General features: G+C 37.4%; 2 protein-coding genes across 22 annotated transcripts in view; one reads left to right on the top strand and one right to left on the bottom strand.

The window, feature by feature from the left end:
- LOC134814792 (cyclic AMP-responsive element-binding protein 3-like) overlaps positions 1-18287 on the top strand; it is a 71506-nt gene extending 53219 nt beyond the window's left edge. Inside the window, exons 2-11 of the mRNA XM_063823067.1 lie at positions 3225-3361; positions 3519-3599; positions 3716-3851; positions 4932-5041; positions 5396-5482; positions 10326-10432; positions 10654-10722; positions 16059-16140; positions 16348-16435; positions 17722-18287. Of these exons, the coding sequence (XP_063679137.1) occupies positions 3236-3361; positions 3519-3599; positions 3716-3851; positions 4932-5041; positions 5396-5482; positions 10326-10432; positions 10654-10722; positions 16059-16140; positions 16348-16435; positions 17722-17882 (1047 nt within the window). The 5' untranslated portion in view covers positions 3225-3235 and the 3' untranslated portion in view covers positions 17883-18287. The remainder of the gene's footprint in view (positions 1-3224; positions 3362-3518; positions 3600-3715; positions 3852-4931; positions 5042-5395; positions 5483-10325; positions 10433-10653; positions 10723-16058; positions 16141-16347; positions 16436-17721) is intronic.
- Positions 18288-18399: 112 nt separating this feature from the next.
- Positions 18400-23642, bottom strand: part of LOC134814786 (77 kDa echinoderm microtubule-associated protein-like) — a 45484-nt gene continuing 40241 nt past the window's right edge. For all 21 annotated transcript variants that reach the window (XM_063823055.1, XM_063823034.1, XM_063823040.1 and 18 more), the window contains 6 exons: positions 21779-21947; positions 21445-21567; positions 20026-20171; positions 19690-19825; positions 19208-19338; positions 18400-19030 (listed from right to left, as the gene is read on the bottom strand). In XM_063823055.1, the coding sequence (XP_063679125.1) occupies positions 18905-19030; positions 19208-19338; positions 19690-19825; positions 20026-20171; positions 21445-21567; positions 21779-21947 (831 nt within the window). In that variant the 3' untranslated portion in view covers positions 18400-18904. The remainder of the gene's footprint in view (positions 19031-19207; positions 19339-19689; positions 19826-20025; positions 20172-21444; positions 21568-21778; positions 21948-23642) is intronic.

The following is a 23642-nucleotide window of genomic DNA, read 5'->3' as shown; positions in this document are numbered from 1 at the left end:
AACACTATTTGTTAAACAGAAAATGGGTCTTAGAGCAATACTACCAGGTTTTGTTAATTACTGGTACAAAGATGGTACACCACCAGCAAGTACCAAGTCTGGTTTCTATGTACACAAAATATTGACAGTTCAAAGTATCATCGTGAAGAACGCATTAGTTTTTATACATAAGCTAAAAAACTTCCCAAGTCTAGTGCCTCCCTCTATAAAGAAAACAATACCTAACAGTGCACCAATATTTAACGTCGCCGATCCGGATTCGAGTCTTACAACTTTATGGTCAGATGAATACGGTAAACACCCTTACAATAATTCAGTATTCTACAAAGGTCCACTATTAGCAATAAACAGATACAGTGTCGCAGCAACTTCCTTGCCAAGTCTATTCAACCTTAACATCTACAAAAGGTGCATAAAAAACATGCTCATTGATCAACAAAACGAGGGCATTGCAGACGAATGGCCTAACTTTATGTTATACAATATAACGGGACTAAGGAAATCAGAGCGCAACATCAACCGTAATGCTAATAATAACTCTGTCCCATAAGCACGCCATCACAGAATCAATTTCACTGCATACCATCTCAGTTACACTGCCATCAATTCGCCAGCAAAAACGGCATGACGCTATGCGACTGATAACAGTCGTTAAATTTTAAAAATTTTGGAATAGCTAGCTAGCAGTAGCTATGCGCCTGTTTCCACTCTAACAACTCTAAAAGCATATTAATATGATAATTTCAACTAAAGGCAACTTTATATGTGCTCAGCTATGTTTTGTTTCGACAAGCTCTATTATATACATTTTAATCGTTTTAATGAGATCTAATCTTGTATGAGTTTTGAGTTTGAATTGATAACACTTATTATATATATTATTTTTTGAGTAAACATTGGCTGGTACTTCGGGCCGGTCCCCAACAAAAAACAACAACCGGGATAAAGATAATTTTACACAGAATACATAAAAATATCATATCAATTTTTTGTATTTCTTTTTTTTGTATTTTTTATTTCTATCTCTGCAGTGTTTGCCTTTTTAAGGTTTTTGTAAATCATCATTTTTTGATCTGATGTATTTACTTTTGACGGGTAGAAAAGAGGGCCCAAAATTGATAATTCTATATAATATAGGGTTTAGATAGGAGAGATACTGCGATGTAGGGTACCGAGGAAAGAAGGTGGACGCCAAACATGAGATCCATCTATTAAAAGTCTCATACAACCTCATCCCTGCCCTATAATCGAGTAGATCATGTGTTTTGAAACTTGTATATGTATCGTGCTCCATGCCAATTGCAACACTAAATTTGATTGTGCTCTGCCAATTGCATCGCTTGAATTTCGTTTTACTTAATTGAATGTATACATTGTTTGAATGACCGTTTTATCAAAACAATATAGAGTTTTAATATTATAAGGTAGGACAGATTCTATTGTGTAGAGAGTTGAAGAAGGCTTTTTAACATTTAAGCCTCTCCCACAAATTCCATCATGTCATCTCAATTTTGTTAGTTTCTTTAAGTTTTTAACTTTGCTTTTAAATCAGTCTTCAAACATCACTGCACTGGACTTAAGCAATGGCCAAATATCAAGAGGACGAATGCAGTTTAAACATGGAAGCAATCACTGTTATCGGACAAAACTTAAATTGCATTAAGTTACTCATGTCCAAGATTAGTGATAAGAATACTGGTTACAAAGATTTCATGATATATGGTGATCGGCTCATGACAATTCTTGCTGAAGAAGCACTTGCAATTATCCCATCAGTGATGCCACAAGATATTGTAACCCCTACTGGGATCTTTAAGGGCCTTGAAGATACTCGCACAAAACAACTGTGTGCTGTTTCTATTATTAGAGCAGGGGACACTTTGCTGGAAGCATTTCGTAAGCTGGAACCAGGAATAAGAGTTGGCAAAATACTGATTCAACGTGATGAAGAGAGCGAAGACAAACACCCAATATTTTATTACAAAAAGCTTCCTTCTGACATAGCTGATTGCTTTGTGCTTCTAGTTGATCCGATGCTTGGAACTGCTGGTAGTTGCATGTGTGCAATGGATTGCCTGGTTGAGCATGGTGTTGACCCCAAAAACGTCTTGTTTGTCAATCTATTATGCTGTAAATATGGGATGCAAAAATTACAAGCCAAGTTTCCAGATTTGAAGGTTATCACCTTTAATATTGATGGATATTTAAACGATGACAAGTATCTTGTTCCCGGTATTGGAGATTTTGGTGACCGATACTATGGAACCAACCATTAAGGACCAACTTATCTACTAAAGTTCCAATTTGGGACAATTATTGTGTTGATGCTGCCCATCGCTAAGACATGTGCTTTGAAGCATACTTAGTGTGCAACAGATCATGTGTCTTAATAATAGTTGGGGACACCACAGTAACAAGAAAATCATTTTATGACTCTTTTCGATAATTTTTAGATACTTTTTAGATAATTCTAAGTTTCAGATAATCAAGCATTAAAGCGTCCGGTAGTACGTGGTCTGCCAACTGGGGTGAACAATTTGTTTGGCCTTAATAACGATATGTATCATATCATATACAGTCTTGTTCAATGTTCATTGCTGTAATATGGAGTTTGTTTTATAGTGAATTATTTTTGTTATGCAGTATGTTTCACATAGTTTCTACATCAGAGAACATCCTTGAGGATGATTTATTTTCATACTATGCATGAAATTGGATTTTATCTTTCTCACACTGTAATGAAGAGGAATGCTACCCCCGTTGAAATGGGGTCCATCAAAATGCTTTTTTCTTTGAACAGCAATTCGACATCAGTAGCATGTTTGTTATTAAAAAGTTTGTTTGTTACTGAATAGTCGAGTTCGTTGTTTTTGTTGATTTATAATCGATTTATTATGTGATTAGAATATTTTAAAGTTTTAAACCATATGGGATTTTAAGATTTTAGATTGGATATATATATAATATGATTAGTGCTAATAGAATAAAAGGAAACTGTAATATCTACTGAGATAAATAAATTCTATCAGAAAGTTATGTGTTCTTTTTCTTATTTTTTCTGAAAAAATTATCTTAATTGAATCATTAGTTTAATATTCAAAAAAGTCAAATAGAATTGTATGTAAATCAGTCTCGATGATTCAGTTCCCATAATTTCCTGATAATTTCCTGATTTGGTTCATAATTGAACAAAATTAGTTATGAAAACCTTAATCTTCCACCATAGTAGTAAAAGATGGCAGATAGCGTCATAGACCACCTATTTGATGATGCGATATCATCCGATCTGCCAATGCCAGGCGCTGAGCTGGACTTCTTCTTGGATCATCTTCCTGTTGATGATACATCAACCTTTTCAGTGGTGAGTTGGTACAGCATCTGGGGTTATCTTTAATCAGACAGATATTGTCAAAAATTGCACATTACTCTTACTCTGCAGATTTTAAAATTCATTCCTTCCTCTCCGTGATATGTTGAAAATATTATCAGATGTCGATAATTATTTTTAATTTGTTCAGAAGGAGATACTAGCAGGAGGAAATCGAGACCTCTGGGAGTTTGATCCTGATGTAGACCAAGATAATAATATGGTGAAAAAGGTAGGAGGAAACTGTCCATGAGATGGTTTCTAACACAATGATGAAAACATTTCTCAACATCAGGTGCTATTAGTATGTATTACAATTACGATACAAATAACATGTAATACCACCAGGAGCTGCTAAGTGATGGAGGTAGTCCTGACTCGTCCGGGGCAGACAGGTACTCCATTAACTCAGATGAAGAGCGAGATCCACTGAATCTCAACAACAACCTCCTCAATGTAGACATCTTCCTTAACAAACCCTCAGGTAGGAATGTTCAGGTTAAAACCTTTGTGTCTCAATAAAAAGTATATAAAGATACTGTACCACTACAACTAATTACACTTTATATTAAGTACGTCTTCGTCAGAACCCCTGCATTTAGAAAAATATGAGACCACGATAATATATTAAAGTATACATAGAAGGGAGTTATATGAGTATTGCTGAAAGCACAGTGTAAGGCCTAATAATATTATTATAACAATACGCGGGTTATGCTGGCTCTCGGAAAACTTTAAGTATAAAATACCCAAGATAATAATCTAATAGGACACGTCTTAATCTTATCATGTCTAAGTCATACCTCTGAATTCACAAGTATCGAATGATTCGTAAACCCTGATAAATTAAACACGGTGCTTCTAATGCTTATTATCTTCTACACCCCACTACTGTTATACCTGTACCTGTACCTGTACCTGTACCTGTACCTGTACCTGTACCTGTACCTGTACCTGTACCTGTACCTGTACCTGTACCTGTACCTGTACCTGTACCTGTACCTGTACCTGTACCTGTACCTGTACCTGTACCTGTACCTGTACCTGTACCTGTACCTGTACCTGTACCTGTACCTGTACTGTACTGTACTGTACTGTACTGTACCTGTACCTGTACCTGTACCTGTACCTGTACCTGTACCTGTGTCCTGTACCTGTACCTGTACCTGTACTGTACTGTACTGTACTGTACCTGTACCTGTACCTGTACCTGTACCTGTACCTGTACCTGTGTCCTGTACCTGTACCTGTACCTGTACCTGTACCTGTACCTGTACCTGTACCTGTACCTGTACCTGTACATGTACCTGTACCTGTACCTGTACTGTACTGTACTGTACCTGTACATGTACCTGTACCTGTACCTGCACCTGTACTGTACTGTACCTGTACCTGTACTGTACAGTACAGTGTACCTGTACTCTACCTGTACTGTACTGTACCTGTACCTGTACCTGTACTGTACTGTACCTGTACCTGTACCTGTACTGTACCCCACTGTACCTATACTGTACCTGTACCTGTACCTATACTGTACCTTCATTGTATTGTCTTCACTCTTCAGGAGCTGATAACGATGTGCTGGTGAACATACCTCAACGTACTGGGATCTACACTACAGGCAGGATCTCACATAGAGGCAGGGTCAATACTGACGATCTGCGGTGCAGCAGTGTAAGTTTCATAAACAGTAGTTTTATAATCAGTAGTTTTATAAACAGTAGTTTTATAAACAGTAGTTTCATAAACAGTAGTTTTATAAACAGTAGTTTTATAAACAGTAGTTTTATAAACTGTAGTTTTATAAACTGTAGTTTTATAAACTGTAGTTTTATAAACAGTAGTTTTATAAACAGTAGTTTTATAAACTGTAGTTTTATAAACAGTAGTTTTATAAACTGCAGATTTATAAACTGTATTTTTATGCTGTACAACATTCTAGAACTTTGGGGAACTGCTTCATGTTATACTTATCTCTTTTCATTATATTTAAGAATATAAGTTGTATCTGACTCGGTTTTATGACAGGTGAAAGGAAGAGATATTACAGAGGAAGAGAGGAAGATGTTAGATGAGGAAGGAGTGACCATTCCTTACAATGTTATCCTTACTAAGGTATGTCGACTCAGTCACCACTCCTCTTATTATAGGCCGTTATTTGTTTGCGTTTTCTTGCAAAATATGAAATTTGCGAGTATGATTTGGTATTTGATGATATGTTCCCTTGACAGAACAGTATGTCACATACTGTATGTGTCAGCAAGTCAGACCTCTAACCATTATCTGTACCAAAATATAACCAAATTCTTTATATTTCTTACATTTAACGTGGTTGATCCTGTCTGATGTCAGTACGTTACTCTAATCTATCAGCTGTAATTGCCCAATCTGTCAACTTTGCAAACTTGGCGGATATTGTGGCAAATTTTGATCCCTCACTAACATTCCGTGCCAAGAGGATGACTGTTGGCCATAACTCATAAGTGTTATTATATTGGTTGCCATGTACCAACGAGCAGTAGGTTACTAAGATTACTTCTTCTGTCACATGCATAAAGTTTACTTGGCGTGCAGGCCATCAACAAATTCTCCAGTTTTCATACTGGAAATAAATTGTGGGGGATTCGCAAAGATGATCATGCTTCCAAGCTTTCAAGCTGAGTAATCATCTGGAATGAGTCTGGTGGTTACTCAAGTTTTTACTAAGCAGAATGATCATCTCATTATTCACGTAGTGTGTGTAGAGTGTATATAATGTATATAAAGCTCATGTGAGACAGTGAGAGGGAGCCTTGTACCATCTCACACTTTGCCAGCAGTCCTCCATGCGGGAGCAGCTCTCTCTCCACATCATTCGTGGTGGTCACGTGATTTGTTAAGCGCTGGTCACGTGACAGCTGGCTCGCTCTCAGAGAGGTTAGCTGGACCCCTTTGTCCCCATTATTTAACACCTAATTTAGATGTCACGGAGGGATTGGGTCTCCTCAATAACGTGACACCTTTACCTCTTGTGTAATTGGCTCTGGTTACTAAAATGTTTACACTATAAGTCCAGGGATCGAATTAATTTGGCCGCACTGAGTTTTTCACAACACCGAACCATGCGTATTATTATACACAATTTAGGGGACCTTATCCTTCAATATCAACCTTATAATATCAAACCTGTATTATATACTAAACTGTCTGGATCATGCCCCTAAAATAATATTTACCTTGTTCAAATCATGGTGGCTGTAACCAGCACACACAGTACAAGTTATCTCGTAAACGTAACGGGTATTAAATTGTTTCTGATTAGGTAAAAACTGGACGGCTCCAGTGCAGGAGTTAATCTCATTACTTTTACTGCCATTGAGTTGAAAACTGGAGAATACTAATTAGTTTAACTCCGAGCCATAAAATAAACCTATAGTATTACTTCAATACAACGAAGTTAGCAAGACATGTCTGGTTTTCCGTGAGGGACTGGCGGTTTAAGTAAGTATACTAATCCTCCGAGACTCTGAGAGGAGAATGGATACCGATTAAAAATAGTCCAACAACATCGACTGTTATTTCTATGTGAGGTTTTCGGAGAAATTGTGTAAAGTGTGATCTAAAGTTTACGCTCTCTCCAGATAGACACTGATAATCTTATCCGGGTGATTTATCACACTAATTTGATTAAGGTCTGGTCACTACGCCGGGGTGTAAGGAGCCCCGGCCCGGTATAATAATTCGCTATTTAATTTAGTTAGCTGTTGCAAAAAAGGAGGTTTAGTGTGTTGTTATAGGGGGGCGATTATATCGTTAGTCGATTTGTCATCACCGCACCTTGGATCAACTTAGTGAAGTAATGTGATCTCAGATATATTACAATGATTGGTTTGTCGGATGGAACAATGTTATGGTTCTTAAGTAAACAAGAAAGTAGATCTAATCAGCACGCTCAGTCATGAGGAGGAAAGCAGGATGTTGTTTTGTGGAGTGAAATGCTGTCAGTTCCGGAAGTTAGCATCTGGAGTTGAATTATCTAAATTAAGTTATGTTTAATTAACCACCGGAATACATTTGCAAGGAGTTGAACTGGTTCTAGCATAGAAGAAAGAAGCTCCACAGTGTGCCATTAACGCTCGGAAATTGTTTGCCGGAGATGTTTCATTTTGTCAAGATCCACTGAACCACACTTTTGATGATGAATTGAAAATAGTTGTTCGTACGATATAAAATACGAATCCTAAATATAACTCATGAAAATTAAATAATAAAGTTGGTCACTTTATAAACTTACCCGAGTCTAAATTCTGAGTTTATTAAGGCTTTGGAGGCTCAACAACGTAGATTTAGTTAGGTTTTACATGTGTCTACACTGATAAGTTATCACACTGCTATTTACGGGATTTACGTCCCCTACCTAAAGGCTATACTATTTACTATTCTTGCGCAACACGTTCCAGCGAAAGACTTGCCTTAAAACACACGCCCATATCACTGCTCCTTCATCAAAACAATAGTTTTCTGTACAGCGCACACTTATATTGTACAGAAAGGTCATTGTTGCGCAATTCTTATTTAAACAATTATTTCTGTCGAACAAAACACTCTTTAAGCCCTTTTAACCGTTCAAAACGTTAATTAGACTAAACAAGATCTCTCAATAATAGTTGAGCTATGATACTACATTCCCACATTCCCATTGTCTGTACTCTGGCTTCATACTGGGTCTTATCGTGCGATATCGTGCGACAACCGCACATTTATAAGATCTCTCTAACTTTGCTATCCCTGCAAACTGTCAACTTTGTGCCTGTATCAAAACATTACCGATAAGCAGATTCATTGATGTGCCTGAAGTAGAAAAATAATAATAAGCAGACTCATTGATGTGCCTGAAGTAGAAAAATAATAATAAGCAGACTCATTGATGTGCCTAAAGTATGATATTAGCACGCAGCAGACTCGTCAATATGTTTCCGTTAATTCAGAAAGCATGCCCTGTCTAGCTTGCTGAAGCCGGAGGTATTTTTAACACAAAGCGTTGACCCAGTTGCAGTCCCCGGACAGCTCGAACGCTAAATTTAGAATTATAATCCTTCTAGTTCTCCAGTGTCCGCTTGGTAATTCCCTGCAACCGCTGCACAGACTTATTAAGGCCAGAGGGGGGGGGGGGGGGGGGGGTAAAAGTCGATTTTCCAGTTTTCACATATTTGATTAGAGCTGCTGGAGACGAACAAGAGGAAAAAAACAGGACCGAAATTTGACCTTGCGTTTTTAAGATATCGCGCGCCAAATATTGAGGTTTACATGTAATTACATGTAAAACTTTAACTTAAACTGTAAAAAGTTAAAACGCCCTAAGTTGAGAAGACTGGCCACACCCAGGAGCTGAAACTTGGCACAGGTGTTCCTTAGACTGTTTTACACAATTCTATTGTACAAAATTTTGATATTTGCTTCTGTTCTTGAGATATGAGGTTAACTTTACCCCAAATTCAACAGTTTTTCGACAGTTAACCTCATAACTCAAGAACAGAGGCAAATATCAAAATTTTGTACAATAGAATTGTGGGTGACAACCCAAGGAACACCTGTGCCAAGTTTCAGCTTCTGGGTGTGGCCAGTATTCTCAACTAAGGGACGTTTGTATGAAAAAACCTGTTTTGAGTAAAAAGAGTTTTGGTGTTTTTATTTCACTGCCAAAATCTCAAATTGTGCATTATTTTCCGTATTTAGTAGCGTCTCCATACAATTTTTGCTTTAAGGTGAGAAGATGTTTATTGAGATACTTTATGTTGGGAAAATCAATATCATAAACCAAAATTTGTCTAAAAATGAGGTTAACTATCACGATATTTTGTAGTAGTAGTAAAAATATGATTGTTAACCTCACTATAGACCATATAACAATGGAATTGGTTTATCAATATATTGTTAGACATGTAATGAAACATTTGCCCAGTGTAACAATTAAGATTTTGAGGTTAACATGTGATTGACTGGGCCGATATTCAACAAATGAGAGGTTAACCTCATTTTTTAGCTATTTATGGGTGAACTCTTCTACTTATATATGGTCAGTCCTAATCACCTTTGTCTCATGATCATATTTGAGGCATTGGAATACAAATAGATACATCACTGAGATATTGTGGTACATAACAAAAGTAAGAATCTTGTGTAAATAATTCTTAAACTACCAAATGATATGGTTAACCTCATTTTCAACACTTTCTCGAGATAAAATGAAGTAAATCAGCACTACATCTATTAAGAATTTTGTATGTCGTAATCTTACGATAAAAATAACAACTCTATCACCTAATCTATTTTCGCTATACCTAAATTAAGAGGTTAACCTCATTTAATCACGTTTGGATATTACTTTTTCTGATAATTATGAACCTAAAATTTAGAGTTTACATTTGCTGACCGAAAAAACAAAAAATTATGGAGTGTAATAAAATATTAACCTCAATTTTATTAACCTCAATGTTGTATAATCAATTTTGTGAAAATTGGTTAACCTCAATTATAAAAAAAAGTTAAGCAGCTAAAAATATGTGAATAGCAGCAATGTTTTTGTCATCGAAAATTAAATTGATTTAGAAAATAATATTTTGGTCGATTTTTTTGACCCCTTACCCCCCCCCCCCTCTGGCCTTAAGAGCTGAGATGCTACCTGCAGAGTGCAGACACACATACGCACAAATTGATTTATCCCTGTAACAGGCCAGGGTGCTGGGTCATGTTACCAACGGTACGTGTGAAGTGTGAACTAGTGTGTCCACTGTCCGGCGTACAGGGAATATCACAATTACCCTGTTCAGCTATGATTTCACCATCGTTTGCCGGACGGTGGTATCTATAGCAGTCTTCTGAACAGAGCCCTCCAAAAAGCAAACTATTTCTAGATTGGCTCATGCCCCATATATTAGCTATCTGTATACTCCGTGTTTTAACATTTACACTCTCTCAGAACGAAGAGCGAGCACTAAAGAGGGTGAGAAGGAAAATAAAGAATAAGATTTCAGCAGCTGAGAGCAGGAAGAGAAGGAAGGAGTATATTGGGGGTCTCGAGAGAAGGTTGGATTATAACATAGATTCTCGGGCTTATTTCGAGTTAGATTTTGCAGTGAGCCAAAAGAAGCTGAACACACTCAGGTCAAGATGACTTGGTGTTGTTTATACGTTGAATAAGATTTATGTAATGTTGAGTGTAATAGCTGTTAAATAAACACTGGTTTGTACAACTACATTCTGACCAGTGATATAATATAATTTGTGGAATGTAAACAAACATTCAGGGTAGAGGAGCACACAGTGGTTAACGTCAAGCTGCAGAACACTATTGATGAGCTACAGAAAAGAAACAGGTATTTAAACCTCATTCTGTTTTGACTGTGTTTTTATTGTGTTACTGTGTTTTGACTGTGTTTTCACTGTGATTTCACTGTGTTTTGACTCTGTTTTTATTGTGTTTTTATTGTGTTTTTATTGTGTTACTGTTATTTGTATAATGTAAGTTGGGCCATGTTTTCATGTTAAATATTACAACTTTTCATCAACAAGCCGGGTTGATTTAAACTAATTCACTACAACATGTTATTTTCTTCCTCCATCAGTAAGATAGATTATCAGTATATATAACTATAAGCCGGTATTGATGATAAGTATTGATAATCTGTGTAGGCAATAAAGTGATACTGTAGCGGTATCATAAAGGGGTTCACAGTGGTGTAATCCTCCCTTATTAAAACTTTATAACCTGTCAAAGCTTCAAAGAATTCCTAACTAATGTTGACAAAGCCAGTAACACTAACAATTCTGACAGTTTGCATTTATATATGGACCCATATCCACATAATTAAAAATTTCCTCCCAAACCCATTTTCAGACCCTTCTGTGGCCCGCTCGCTTCGCTCGCTGTGGCTAATCTACTTTTCCAACAGGGGCATGCGCAGGATTTTTAGAAGGGGTGGGCGAGGAGTCGGCGCGACGCGCCGGCTCCGAGGTTACTGCGGCAGGGGCTCGGGGGTGCAGCCCCAGGAAAATTTTAACTGGATTATATGCTAAACCAATAGGATATCAATACAGAAGGTTCAAAACAGTTGATTAGACACTTGGTTATTAGTCATATTTTAAGAGGGCAGGGGGCGCAGCATCCGGAAAATTTTTAACTGGATTATATGATAGACCAATAGGATATCAATAGAGAAGGTTCAAAGTAGTTGATTAGACACTCGGTAATATTTTGGATTCAAAACATTGGACAAATTAAAATTAAAGATGGCACGAATTTTAAGTCATTTAGAGAGGAAACATTTCCTCTCGATACCCAATGATTGAACTGCTCTTTGCGGACGGCAATTGTCAGTCGCTAACTAAGAAATTTCCTCTCAGATGCCAAAAATTTCCTCATTCTTCCCAAATTTCCTCCCAGATATCTGGTGGGTTTGCCAACTTTGTGGATATAGGTATATGGAGGATGGTACCATCTATTATTTCTCATCATGTGCTATTCCATCATGTGACCAACACGTGACTTAATATTAGCTTACACTTACTATCAGCATCAGGCAACTGCCAGATTTTTCTAAAACCTTTCTCTCATCAAATTTGAGAGTCTTGTGACTAATTTGACAAGTATACATTTAATTTTAAGGGCAAATTCAAGTTTTGAAACTATTTTTTAGTAATGTCTGATATTATTGCATCACAAAACCTGCCCCCCATAAAAAGCTTTACAGGGTCAATCTCACCCCTTGATAGTTATAGTCCCCTAAGTCCTAACCACGTCCAGTCAGTGCTAGAGAATATGATTAATATCCACTTTATATAATGTCTTATCTTTAAGATTTATATCCAGTCTGAACCTTGAAGTATGTCTCTTTTCACTTCACTTGGATCGTCGTGCACGAAAGAGCTACCAAAATTATTATTTCAAATATAATCCATTTTAGAATGTCAAACTCCGCATGATGGGTTATCTCCTCTCTAAATTCGGTCTGCGCATTGCTCATGTAGGTCAAAATAACACTTACGTTATCATTTCCACAGCTGCTGCAGAAATTTGAATCTAGGAACCGACGGGGGTTTTGAGACCCCGCATTGTTCATTCCCTAATCTTTTACTTTGTACCGTACAGTTCTTTACCCTGAACTCCTCTCCAGCTACCTAGAACGCATTGTTCGTTCCCTAATCTTTAACTTTGTACCGTACAGTTCTTTACCCTGAACTCCTCTCCAGCTACCTAGAACGTATTGTTCGTTCCCTAATCTTTAACTTTGTACCGTACAGTTCTTTACCCTGAACTCCTCTCCAGCTACCTAGAACGCATTGTTCGTTCCCTAATCTTTAACTTTGTACCGTACAGTTCTTTACCCTGAACTCCTCTCCAGCTACCTAGAACGCATTGTTCGTTCCCTAATCTTTAACTTTGTACCGTACAGTTCTTTACCCTGAACTCCTCTCCAGCTACCTAGAACGCATTGTTCATTCCCTAATATTTTACTTTGTACCGTACAGTTCTTTACCCTGAACTCCTCTCCAGCTACCTAGAACATATTGTTCATTCCCTAATATTTTACTTTGTACCGTACAGTTCTTTACCCTGAACTCCTCTCCAGTTACCTAGAACGTATTGTTCATTCCCTAATATTTTACTTTGTACCGTACAGTTCTTTACCCTGAACTCCTCTCCAGTTACCTAGAACGTATTGTTCATTCCCTAATATTTTACTTTGTACCGTACAGTTCTTTACCCTGAACTCCTCTCCAGTTACCTAGAACGTATTGTTCATTCCCTAATATTTTACTTTGTACCGTACAGTTCTTTACCCTGAACTCCTCTCCAGTTACCTAGAACGTATTGTTCATTCCCTAATATTTTACTTTGTACCGTACAGTTCTTTACCCTGAACTCCTCTCCAGTTACCTAGAACGTATTGTTCATTCCCTAATATTTTACTTTGTACCGTACAGTTCTTTACCCTGAACTCCTCTCCAGTTACCTAGAACGTATTGTTCATTCCCTAATATTTTACTTTGTACCGTACAGTTCTTTACCCTGAACTCCTCTCCAGTTACCTAGAACGCATTGTTCATTCCCTAATCTTTTACTTTGTACCGTACAGTTCTTTACCCTGAACTCCTCTCCAGTTACCTAGAACGTATTGTTCATTCCCTAATATTTTACTTTGTACCGTACAGTTCTTTACCCTGAACTCCTCTCCAGTTACCTAGAACGTATTGTTCATTCCCTAATATTTTACTTTGTACCGTACAGTTCTTTACCCTGAACTCCTCTCCAGTTACCTAGAACGTATTGTTCATTCCCTAATATTTTACTTTGTACCGTACAGTTCTTTACCCTGAACTCCTCTCCAGTTACCTAGAACGTATTGTTCATTCCCTAATATTTTACTTTGTACCGTACAGTTCTTTACCCTGAACTCCTCTCCAGTTACCTAGAACGCATTGTTCATTCCCTAATCTTTTACTTTGTACCGTACAGTTCTTTACCCTGAACTCCTCTCCAGTTACCTAGAACGTATTGTTCATTCCCTAATATTTTACTTTGTACCGTACAGTTCTTTACCCTGAACTCCTCTCCAGTTACCTAGAACGTATTGTTCATTCCCTAATATTTTACTTTGTACCGTACAGTTCTTTACCCTGGACTCCTCTCCAGTTACCTAGAACGTATTGTTCGTTCCCTAATCGTTTACTTTGTACCGTACAGTTCTTTACCCTGAACTCCTCTCCAGTTACCTAGAACGTATTGTTCGTTCCCTAATCGTTTACTTTGTACCGTACAGTTCTTTACCCTGAACTCCTCTCCAGTTACCTAGAACGTATTGTTCATTCCCTAATATTTTACTTTGTACCGTACAGTACTCCTCTCCAGTTACCTAGAACGTATTGTTCATTCCCTAATCTTTTACTTTGTACCGTACAGTTCTTTACCCCGAACTCCTCTCCAGCTACCTAGAACGTATTGTTCATTCCCTAATATTTTACTTTGTACCGTACAGTTCTTTACCCTGAACTCCTCTCCAGTTACCTAGAACGTATTGTTCATTCCCTAATATTTTACTTTGTACCGTACAGTTCTTTACCCTGAACTCCTCTCCAGTTACCTAGAACGTATTGTTCATTCCCTAATATTTTACTTTGTACCGTACAGTTCTTTACCCTGAACTCCTCTCCAGTTACCTAGAACGTATTGTTCATTCCCTAATATTTTACTTTGTACCGTACAGTTCTTTACCCTGAACTCCTCTCCAGTTACCTAGAACGTATTGTTCATTCCCTAATCTTTTACTTTGTACCGTACAGTTCTTTACCCTGAACTCCTCTCCAGTTACCTAGAACATATTGTTCATTCCCTAATATTTTACTTTGTACCGTACAGTTCTTTACCCTGGACTCCTCTCCAGTTACCTAGAACGTATTGTTCATTCCCTAATATTTTACTTTGTACCGTACAGTTCTTTACCCTGAACTCCTCTCCAGCTACCTAGAACGTATTGTTCATTCCCTAATATTTTACTTTGTACCGTACAGTTCTTTACCCTGAACTCCTCTCCAGCTACCTAGAACGTATTGTTCATTCCCTAATATTTTACTTTGTACCGTACAGTTCTTTACCCTGAACTCCTCTCCAGCTACCTAGAACGTATTGTTCATTCCCTAATCTTTTACTTTGTACCGTACAGTTCTTTACCCTGGACTCCTCTCCAGCTACCTAGAACGTATTGTTCATTCCCTAATATTTTACTTTGTACCGTACAGTTCTTTACCCTGAACTCCTCTCCAGCTACCTAGAACGCATTGTTCGTTCCCTAATCTTTTACTTAGTACCGTACATTTCTTTACCCTGAACTCCTCTCCAGCTACCTAGAACGTATTGTTCGTTCCCTAATCTTTAACTTTGTACCGTACAGTTCTTTACCCTGAACTCCTCTCCAGCTACCTAGAACGCATTAAACTTAATCAAATTTTACCTTACTTCATATTAGCATATTTGTGCAGTTCCCATTACTGGGGCGATTATTGCGTGACAAAAACTGCCCCCACAAAAGGCTTAATATGGTTAATCTCACCTCTAGATTTAAGTCCCCATTATCCATTTAACCACGTCCAGTCAGTGCTAGAAAATATGATTAATTTCCACTTTATATTTCTTATCTTTAAGATTTATGTCTCTTTCCACTTCACTTAGATCGTCTTGCCCGAAAAATTCTTATTTTCAAATATTATATAGTTATATGTTCCATTTTAGAATCTCTGACTCCACATGGGTTATCTCCTCTCATTGACCTGCATCGGACTCTGAAATCATTTGGTTCATTTATTTTAAAACAATTCTCGGCGTTTCCTTAACATTTCATGTAGTTTTTTAGGTCAGCAATACCTTATCTTCATCGTTCGACAAAATATTGAGGTCATAACCACACTTTCTTTATTGACTTAGCCTAATTAGGTATCACTGGTAATCCCATAATCCAAGCTGTTATTGCATCAAGATAAGAGCACAGTTTGAAAGGATTTAACATGACATTAACCAATTATACCTGTACAGCCACAATCATGAAAATAATTACGTAATCATGAAAATAATTACACGCGATTGAAGTTAATTATTTTTTCTAATACTAATTATGCCATATTTTCTGATAATATGTACGTTAATAATTCGTCTCCTCAGAGGTTTGATGGAGCAGCTGAAGAAAGCTGTTTGCGCAACCAAGAAGTTCACAGTCGGATCCCAGACCACAACATGCCTCATGGTAATTTCATTAAATCTCATAATTTCACTAAATCTCATAATCCTGTGTGATAATTACAGCCGGAAATTATGGGTCTGGATTAATTCTCCCGGAGAAGTTGTTGTGATGAAGCACGTATCTTGCACAAATATTAGGGAACTGATACCGTAAATGTTTCAAAATGGGACGATTATTTTTGTACGGAATTTAACTGTAATTAATTTCCAGGGTATCCTACTTTCCTTCACATTTTTCCTCTTCCCTCTCTTCTCGTCACCATTCCAGTCAGTCGACACACAAACTACATCAAATATCAGTAAGTTACATTATTAAGGAAGCTTTAGTAATTTTATTATAAACTCTTTTTAAGTCGTAATTAAATAAGTTTCTACTAATGATGTTTTAGGCTGAGGAGTAAGAGGCTTACGAAAACTGCTCAGGTCATTTGCCATACACTTAAAAATAACTGTGACACCATAAGAGCCTACTCCAGTGTTATGTGGATATATTATGTGGATATATTATGTGGGGTTTAATTAACAGACCTCCATAACTTTTCTCACTTCTGGCCACTAAATAAGTTACTTCTGATGTCAAACCGTGCTGGTTTCCTTTATTGTGCAGAGCAATATGTAGACAATGCATCGCCTCCCCCCTGCGTCAATTTAACATACCTATTGAAGGGGTTTTCACCGAGAAAATAAGGCGAAACTTAGTTGAGAAACTGGAGGTGTTCGAGCGAAATTGTAAGCGAAATTGTAAGAATTTCGCCCGGTTTATTTCTCAGAAATGTAAGCGAATGTCACCCCAGTGGCAACATTATCGCCTCGCATGCAGAAGGTCCGAATTCGAATTCAGTCTCAAGCACTATTTTTCATCTGAACTGTAACAACGTATTGCAGAAATCTAATTACTTATATTTGATCCATGTCGGTAAATTGCTTACCTGAACTATGAAAACTTATCTCTTCAATATTTGACTGCCAAACAATTCTTATCAGCGCCAAAATCTCATCAAACTGCAGGTGAGAGGTGTTCCTGCGAAATTGTAACATTTGCGCACGGACCTAACTTTTGCGCCATTTTGTATCTGAACTGTGGCGACATTCGCTTACATAACAATTCGCTTACATAACAATTCTGAGAAGAAAACATCTACTGGAAACTCAGAAACTGGGCGGGGTTTGTTTGTACAGTAACGCGCGATGACTCAGATGTTAACGAATTTCCACGGTGTTACCCAGATGTTTTTATTTTGGGAAATTTCCGCGCGCGCATAATGTGGACGTGGACAATCACATGGCCGGCCGCAGAAACTACTATTAGATCACCGCTTATCGGACAGTGATAATAATATTATGTTCATGTCGTAATGCTCAATGTGGCATGTTGCCATGCTAACATTTGTTAACAAACGCACACGCTGTGCACAGAGCTGAGGATAATTCCATATCGACTTTAAAACTTTTGCATTCGATTTAATGTATCCCAATGTGCACTGGATATAAAATGTAAAATAAATTTTACATTTTCCTCACCTAATACTAACTATGATTAACCCAAACTGTAAGCTGGAGCGTGATTTAACATACAATCTTTCAGTTCCTGGCAGAAGTCTGCTATCAATCTCAGACACGCCGAAGGCCTCCTTTATTGAGATAATAGTAGACTACATCGTTGAAAAATTGGACAACACAATGGATATCTATACCTCTACCTCCGAGACCGTGTTTATCAACAACGACACGCTGTTTCTAACTTGAAGTTTTCAAACGATTTATAGAGACTGATATTTTGTTGTTTTGTCGATAGAATCATATTCATAACATTTTTACAGATCATTCAACTCGGTGCGCGGTAAAACAGCATTGTAGTTGTACAGCATTGTCATAATGTATGCCACTATCCGCATATTTTGATGATAATTTCAGTCATTTGTACCATGGAGCTGTTTATTGATGACCGCTGTTATTGATGACCGTTGTTGTTTTTGATTGAAATTATATGAAAATCCATTTCACCAGCCTATTTGAAATTCGCTAATTTCGAAAATTTCTTTTAAATTATTTTCTTGTAAAGCATGTATAAACGTAGGGATTCTTATTTTTCTCAAATTTACAAGATTGTCTCCATTTTTATTTTACTTCCCGAATTTCCACCAAACAAAATTAGTTTTCATTTAATATTACTATTATTATTAATATACGGGATACCCCCGAAATTACCATTAAAATTTAATCATGCAACATATAAATGGTTTCACAAAATGAAAGAATACGATTTCGTTGTTGTATAAAATTTTATGATTCAGCCAGTACACGTGAGCAAACAAATAAAACAAATATCAATTCCACTTCACGGGGCGTGATGTCCGTTAATAACGTGCAAGCTGCGTCAGCTCCCTGTCCGTTTGGACGCGTATCATCCGTCAATGCTTGATCTCGTTCCCAAAGCTCGACAATTTGCTGCAGCCGCGACATTTTGCCGAAATTCACAATCGTATTAAAGTAAATGTTATCAAAATAGAATTAGATGTAAATTCGTACTTTCTTCAACTAACAAAAATGTAGTGTAATTTAAATAAAAATTAACATAAAAATAAAGAAAGTATTGCAAGAAAGAAGCTGAGCAGATAATATAATATCTATAAAGGCACCTTGTCCCGGCGGCTCAACCATCTAACAAATTGACTACAACTAAAACACACACACGTTGATATATAATATAATGGGCGCAACACTTATAATAAGTTCCGGGAGTAACGGTGGGGGCTCGGTTAAATGTCTCAGCACACTCCCCACTGAATGATGGACTGGTCTCGACCTCCGAGTGAGAATATCTCCTTGTCTCCGAGGAGGAAACGAACTTTAGTCACGTGAGCACTGTGACCACGGAAACTCGACCACTCAGCCTGGGAGAGGGGTTGGTTAGTTTAGTAATGGTAACACTGAACAATGTTGTATGCAGTGAGATTGAACATACACGCTTTACCATGCAACTATTGAGAGTAACGTTGTAGGCTTCTGGGATCCATTTATTATATTTAACGAAAACAGAATCTTTCGTACAAATCCGAGAAAGTTTATACCGTGGGGTTGCAGCAGGGGAATCTAAAGAGGTTGACGAGACCGAAATCGTCAGCAGTAACAACCAGCTTGTCGTTGTGGGATCTACACAAAGCATTGATATCCGTACCATCGTATCCAACCGGCCAAATTCCTGGTAGTAGAGAATACTTCAGTGTTGTCAAATAGAATAAACATTGAAGGCTGTGATCTCAGTTGACCGTTTAATTGACAACATCATTAAGTTATTGAGATGGCTTCGACTAATTCATGAAGGTAAAATAGGTGTTAAATTGTGTAAATATATTGTGTTCATTACACGCCAATAACAATGAATTATTACAAGAACAAAAAAGGAAAGGAATGATATAATATGCGACATCTAAGGACGCGAGGAGAGTAAGGACTCCTCGGACTACATAAAATAAATATATCGCTTCTGTAACGTCATCAATATTAATAAATGTAATAGATTTGTAAATTGTAGTGTTGTAAGGAGTCATACCACAGACGGGGAAGCCGAGAGTACAAGTGTAGCTGGACATGTTCACGTCTCTCATGTCCTTCGTGCTGGTGATTTGGTCCCCACTTGTAGCATCCCAAAACAGGTGCTCGTAATCACCGGACGTTGTCTGCAGTACCTGCACCACATATTTGATAAGGAGGGGTGACTTGGTGAGGGGTACAGCTAATATGTGGTTATTTCTATACTTTTGTAAGATGTCTAGACGTTGGTTGTGATATTAGAAAGAAGTCTCAGTTTTAGTGGACAAGTGAAAGTGCGATTTAAAAATTTGATATCCAAATAAACATCTTGGATTTGTGCCGAAAAGAAACGTACCTTTCCGTCATCAGAAAAGTCAAGATGAGTGATGAAGGAGGAGTGTCCGGCACACTTTCCGATGGCCTTGTACTCCGCCCTTATGTCGCCGCACTCAAACAGGTACACGTAGTTGTCGTGTGACCCAACTGCTATGCTCTTCCCATCTGCAGTTAAAATCGGCGATATTAATTGTTCCTCGATATACTATGTTATCGGAATACTACAGGGGGGGGGGGAGGGGGCAAAGTCAGTACCCCTATGTTGGGTCTTATACCACCTCCGTGTTTCATATTTGAGACCTGTAACTTTGCAGATGGTATACTGTCACTACTCATTCGAGGATTCCGTCACCAACATTTTAAAATTCGGTTTTTAGGGGCAACACCCAATCAACATTTAATTGCTTATACACGTATTTGCGAACATGCTAGAAAATTTATTGTAACATATTGCAATAGGTCATTAAATCCGGAATATAATCTGAAAATATGGTGCGAAACGGATTTAAAATGACGAAGTTATCAAGCAATTTGTTTATCTCGTTAGAAAAATCGATTTGGTAATCAATGATTACCTAATCACTAATCTAGTACAGACAAGACAGATCCGTCTGAAAAAATCGATCTGCCGACACACAAAGCTTACAAAGAATTTTTTGACGTTTTTGAGTCCTAATAGGTGTCCTCCATGGCTGACCAACTTTTTCAAACTTTTCCACGTGTCTTAAGGCCACTTTTTGCCACTTTACCACTTTTTACCACCTTTCTTGTTTGTCAAATATCTTTAGTTGTGAACATCGTAGAAAGTTGTATATTAATCGAGGGTGTTTATATTATCAGGAAGAAAAACTTTTGTAAGGACAATTTTTACCTTAGATAATCAATTAATTGGATAAATATCAATTAACTAATTAGCAAAAATTTAACATTTTTTTATTGGTTCAAAATGATTGGAATAGCTTTAAACACGGAGAAAAGTAGTTTTTAAGAAAAACTTCGAAAATTTTTAAAAAATATTTCGAATTTATCAAATTGCATGAAACGTGGATAAAAATGCTTTTTAAAAAAACTTAGTGAATTTTTATTTTTTATATATCTGGTGATTATGTGCTTATGTATCTAGCTTGATGTTATAGCTTTATAGGAGCATTTAAAATGTTGACTTCATAATTACAATATGACTTTTTTTGCTAGTTTCCGTCAAATTAGTCGCCTAGCACAAACAATATACTCACTAGTCCCTAATACAGACGGTACACTTTAACACTGCTCAACATACTTGACTTTTATCAACTCTAATCTCGATTCCTTGCGCCAGATATATACACAATTTCAACTCTTAGACCACGGAAAAATGTATCTCTGAACCAAGTTAATTTTATAAAAGCCAAAATGTCTCCAAATGTGACCACCATAGTGTATATGTGTAACTTCTAACCTGGACTATAGCTCATAGCATCAATCTGTTCCGGTCCGGATTTGTAGGAGGAGAGAACGAGGCCGTTCTTGCTGTCCAAAACCCACCATTCCCCTGTTGTACTGGCAACAGCTAACACACTTCCTGGAATAATAGTAAAGTTGAGACGGAAATCGAATGTAGTTAGTAGTTTGATGTGTATTTTATTTTGATGACGAAATCATTTTTTTTTCAACGGGTCCTATTCAACGAAATCTCTATTATCGAAATCTACGCGCCAACAATTATAACACCCTGCTGTAGAATTGCCTGGCCTACAATTTAACCCAAATCAGATCATTGGATAAGTTCTCACCATCAGGAGAGAAGCAGCAAGCTTGGGCAGGTTTCTCAACTTTGAACACTTGTTTGGGAGTGTGGCTTTCTGCATCCCAGATGTACACGACCTTGTCCTGACCTACTGTAGCGAATGAGTTCTCCAGTGGGTGGTTCGCTCCTCCCCACAAGTCTCCTGCTCCATGACCCTGAGATAATTGTTAGTCAGCTAATGGATCAGGCGATTCAGTACTCTACTTTGAAAGGAAGCTTCCGGACGTTAAAAATTCCCTGTTTCGTGACACTGGTTAGTAGTACAGACAGATCCGTCTAAAAAAATCGATCTGCTGACACTCAAAGCTTTCAGAGGTTTTTTGACGTTTTTGAGTGCCATTAGGTGCCCTTTATGGCTGACCAAATTTTCCAAACTTTTCAACTTGTCTTAAGGCCACTTTTTGCCACTTTACCACTTTTTACCACCTTTTTTGTTTGTCGGATATCTTTAGTTGTGAACATCGTAAAAGGTTGCGGATCAATCAAGTGTGTTCATATTATCAGGAAGAAAAACTTTTGTTCAAACAAATTTTACGTCAGATAATAAGTTAATTGGATAATTATCAATTAACTAATTAGCAAAATTCTAAAAAATTTTTATTGGCTAAAAATGATCGGAATAGCTTAAAACACGGAGAAAAGTAGTTTTTAGAAAAAATTTTAAAATTTTTCACTTACATTTTTTTTTCGAGACTTAGAAAAAATTTCGAAAATTAAAAAAAAATTTTCCGCCAAAAGTGATCAAATCGCATGAAACACGGATAAAAATGCCTTTCTAAAAAACGTAGTGAATTTTTCGTTTCAAGAATACTTGTAGTTGGAGTTCAGTAAATCTCGGCAGATTTTAGTAATCAGGAATTAGTATTACTAAGTGAAGAGGTCTGAAACTGAAAAACGTTAACCATACGATCGCGCGGCGATATAAGAGTTTCATAAACTAATTTTCACAGAAACTGCACCAATGGCACAGTCAAGATCGAAACGATAGCCTGCTGTACTGTCATTTTATTGATTTCAATGATGAATCAGTGGGGTTAAGATAATCACATTTGTAATAAAATATAAATAAAACATCTCTGTACCGTCAATTGTGCTAGTCTAAACCAGCCTACCTGTATTACCAGACCTCTTCTTTTCCTCGACAATCAAACCAAGTTGCTCATATCGCATTTGGTGGGTGATGTAAGTAGTAATACATATCGAGCTGTATTCAATCACAAAACGACACAATGCAATACGTGTATATTATATTATGGCCCTTAATGAGGTATATGAAACGTTCTATATCGTACACTTCTCGTTTCTCCCGTGAGAGGCCCAGTATGGAGAGGTTTTACAGTTTATCACGAAAACGTCTACTTGGCCTCATGGCTCAAAGAAGGCAAGAAAAGACCAGAAAGCTTTCAACTCGCTCTTTTCAATGCCCGTCCATCTGTCCCACATTAATCCTGAGCTGATCATCATAGCCCCGAATATCCTACGGGAAGAACCTGTATTTTTACCTCACGACGTCCGGATTTCAAATCAACAACCTCAATAACATTTACAATCCTTCCTGATCAGAATCTGTCTCTATTAGCAATTTCCAAAATATCCTGACTCTCGTGGAATATTTCACTGAATTAACTATTACCGGTTCTTTACTACCCCTTGCCCGTCACTCGTATCTACATCTTACCCTTGCCAGTATGTTACCCTTGCTGATTTTACGTTTAGCCGACCCTGACATATGGGGGTGATTTGAGGTATCCAGCATAGCAAATGAAGCGGTATGCAGAACAATACAAAACAAGTCACAGTTGATGTTGGAAGGTGTATTTACACTTGCTTTCTGGACCTGGCTGTTCCTT

The sequence above is a fragment of the Bolinopsis microptera genome, chromosome 5 (assembly GCF_026151205.1).
Source record: "Bolinopsis microptera isolate Bmic1 chromosome 5, MBARI_Bmic_1.0, whole genome shotgun sequence".
Lineage (NCBI taxonomy): Eukaryota > Metazoa > Ctenophora > Tentaculata > Lobata > Bolinopsidae > Bolinopsis > Bolinopsis microptera.
Note: the sequence above shows the minus strand (reverse complement) of the source record. Positions and strands in the feature narration are given on the sequence as shown.